General features: G+C 41.1%; 1 protein-coding gene across 1 annotated transcript; it reads right to left on the bottom strand.

Annotated features, from left to right (window-relative positions):
• Nucleotides 1-585: 585 nt before the first annotated feature.
• On the bottom strand, nt 586-1,638 carry LOC149167258 (uncharacterized). The gene has a single exon (XM_089430425.1). The coding sequence runs from the start codon at nt 1,636-1,638 to the stop codon at nt 586-588; it is 1,053 nt and encodes a 350-aa protein (XP_089286551.1).
• Nucleotides 1,639-3,371: the final 1,733 nt, after the last annotated feature.

The raw sequence follows: 3,371 nt of genomic DNA, 5'->3' as shown, positions 1-3,371 counted from the left end.
CCCTTCTGGCTTCCAGTACTAATTGGTTGAGCCCTTTAGTAGCCAGTAGAAAGAGGAGTGGCGATAGGGGGCATCCTGTCTCAGCCCTCTTTTCCCTTGGAAAAATAAAGAAGCAGCCCCATTGATCATCACCACAAAACTAACACTTGTTAAACATCCCATGATCCAATTTATGAAATCAACTTTAAATCCCAGGTGTGTTAGCAACATACGGATATATATCCAGCTTATTCTATCGTAAGCCTTGGAGAGATCTATTTTCACGACTGCTCCTTTCCCCTTCTTCTATTTGACACTATGAATCATTTCTTGTGCAACCCCGATTGCTTCATGGATCTGTCTACCATCCAGGAACCCAAACTATTCTTTTGAGATGATTCTAGACAAGATAGGTTTTAATCGGACAGCTATCACCTTTGCAATTATTTTGTAAATGCAATTGCACAAGGAGATTGGTCAAAAATCCTCGAAAGAGACTGGGTCTTCCTTCTTTGGAATTAGGGCTATGAATGTTGCATTAAAAGGGGCATAAATAGCTCCTTTCCTTCTGGATTCTTCAACCACATCTGTCACTTCCTGTCCAATCTATTCGAAGAAATGTTGAAATAGTTCAATTGTCCATCCGTCTGGACTAGGACTCTTGTCCCTTGCCATTGATTTGATGATGCTCTCCACTTCCTTCTTCGAGACTTCTCCCATAAGATCCACTACGTCTTCATCATCCACATAACGAGGGAAACTTTGGGCTGTCCTGATTACTTCAGCCAGAGAAGCTTCCGCTTGTCCTATGAAGAGCTTTTGGAAATGGCTTATCCCCATTTGTGACAGATTTTCAAAAGAGTTTGCTTCTCTACCTTCTTCATCCTTCAATTTCCAAATTGTGTTTATATTCTTCCTTCCTCTTGCATAATTTTGAAAAAACTTGGTATTTTCATCTCCTGCCTTCAGCCATATGGCTCTACTTTTCAATCTCCATTGTTCTTCTCTTGCTAGAAGGATTTTACTCCTTTGACCTTCCAATAACAATATTCTATCCCTTTTTTCCTGAGTTTCATAGCCATCAACTTCAGGACTTTCCAGGTCTTGTAGCTCCAACCCTATTTTGATTAACTCTTCATCTTGTTTTAGTTTCTTAGCCTTTGCCCATTCCACCATTGCTTTTTTTAGACGCTTGAGATTCTCCATGAAGAGGAACACTTTGTCCTCTGAATCACTGGCCCTCACAGTTCTCCAGGTTTCTTTGAAAAGTATGTTATATGAGTCCTCCAACAGCCAAGTGGGATTAAATTTGAAAGGGGTTGTCGGCTTTTTAGGAGGTTTGGTAAGCTCAAGAAGTATTGGAAGGTGGTCTGAATTCCCTCCCTCTCCCACCCATTGATGGAAGGTTGGAACCTTTGCTGCGACCTCTTCACATAAGAGAAAATGATCCAATCTTTTTGCTATTCTATTTTCCCCTGTTCTTCGATTCCTCCAGGTGGGCCTTACTTTCAACAGGTTAATATCCACCAATTTGTTGGTACTAAGGGCATTGTAGAAAAAATCTGATAAGGGGTCTTCTCTAGCAGAGGGACCCCATATTTTAGCAGCTCCAATTGAGAAATTTAGATCTCCTCCTATCACAAGATTTCGGTTATTCATTACAGATTTGGAAATCAATGAATTCTAGAACAATGCTCTTCCTTGACAAGGTCCATATATGTTTACTATCACTAAAAGGGAGCATAATTCTATGGAGTATACTTCCATTCCCATTACATGATCCATCCCCCACGAATTTTGAATTTTAAACTTCCCTTCCCTGAATCCCATGGCTAAACCTCTAGAGTGACCTTTGGCATCCATAGCATGAAAATTCCACCCCAAAAAAAGGATTGACAGAGAATTTGTGACATCTTCTCCCCTTCCCAAGGTTTCCTGCAAGAGGAGGAAATCCAAATTGTACTGATGGATAACCTCTTTGAGAGCCAGTTTTTTAGGTTTACTGGCTAAACCCCTACAGTTCCAGGATAGGATTATCATTTGTCAACCCTAGCAAAGGGCTTTACTGCTCTAAGAGCCCCAGAAATAGACATTTGTTTTCCGTCAACAACATATATCTTTGCTCGAACCTGAGGCTTTCACAAATTTGTTTTCCTACCTCTCACTTTCCACTCACTAATCTGAGTTAGGTCCATTCCCAATCCCCCCATCGCCCCCCAGGGTGGAGGTTTTTTCTCGTGGGATCTAAGGTTATATTGCTTTGATACAGTGATAAAATCTTCCCTCACACCCTCCTCTTCATGCTTAGACAACTCACGGTTCAAATCTAGATTGGGGATAGAAGTAATACTTCTTTCCACATTGGTGGTTTCAGAACTAGAAATAGGAATGATAATATTCTGAGCACTGGAATGACTAGGAAAAAAACTAATAGTTTTTAAAGACAAAGAAGGAGAATGAGAAGGAATTTTTGAGTCCAGTCTCATACCCTCAATGTCGGTAGAGCAAATATCAGCATATGCCTCTGTAGGAGCTGGGCCTCACTCCTCCTTTCCTTGCGGCTAAGCTGATAGATTTCCAGGCAAGGGATCTTCCTGAGTCTTCGTGCCCTCATTCACATCCTCCTGAGGCTGATCAATTTCCATATGGTCTGTCCCTAGTTCCTTCTTCATATGATGTTTCTTTGTCTCCTCCATCCCATTCATTCCAATAACGACCTTCCTCTGCTTCCTTCGTCATCTATAACCCAAAGGACATTCTTTTTCCAAGTGTCAATAAACATGACACCTATGGCAACGAAAGGGCAAATGTTCATAATCAAATGGTTGAATGTATAATTAAACTCCTTGTACTAAAGCTTAATATCTTCTGCTAAACCTTCGCACAGAGTCAACCTTACCAAGATCCGAGCCATCACCTTCTCCTTCATCTGAACGAAGGACATGTTTGTTTCTAGGTATTTATCCAGATGATTCCCAATTGATTTAAATACCAATTCCACCCATAGGAATGGTGGAAGCCCAGGCATACAAACCCATACCAGGATCTCGTCCACCTTCTCTCTCTGCACGTCAAACAGGGGATTCCATTGTTTAAATAGTACTTTGTGATTGCCAAAAGCCCAATTCCTCTCCAAAACCCAGTGTGCTACTTCTTTCTTCTCAAATTTCACGATAGACCAACCTTTCGCCATTGACATTACCTGGAACTCCTTATCGGGTGCCGATTTCCATTGTTGTAAAGCCCATTTCTAAATGTACTGGGCTGAATATTTCTTTCCCCCTTCCCTTCCCACTAGAGTATGTTAAGCCACTTCAATGGCTTCATCAATCTTTACATACATACCCAGGACCAGATTTGCAACTATCTCCTTCTTCTTGATTATTTTCAAC

The sequence above is a fragment of the Pinus tabuliformis genome, chromosome 5_1 (genome assembly GCF_031772625.1).
Source record: "Pinus tabuliformis cultivar Carrire ecotype Pingquan chromosome 5_1, CPIR1, whole genome shotgun sequence".
NCBI classification, from domain to species: domain Eukaryota; kingdom Viridiplantae; phylum Streptophyta; class Pinopsida; order Pinales; family Pinaceae; genus Pinus; species Pinus tabuliformis.
Note: the sequence above shows the minus strand (reverse complement) of the source record. Positions and strands in the feature narration are given on the sequence as shown.

Coding starts and splice junctions, on each gene's coding strand:
- LOC149167258 (XM_089430425.1), bottom strand. CDS start 1,638: ATGAATAACCGAAATCTTGTGATAGGAGGAGATCTAAATTTCTCAATT.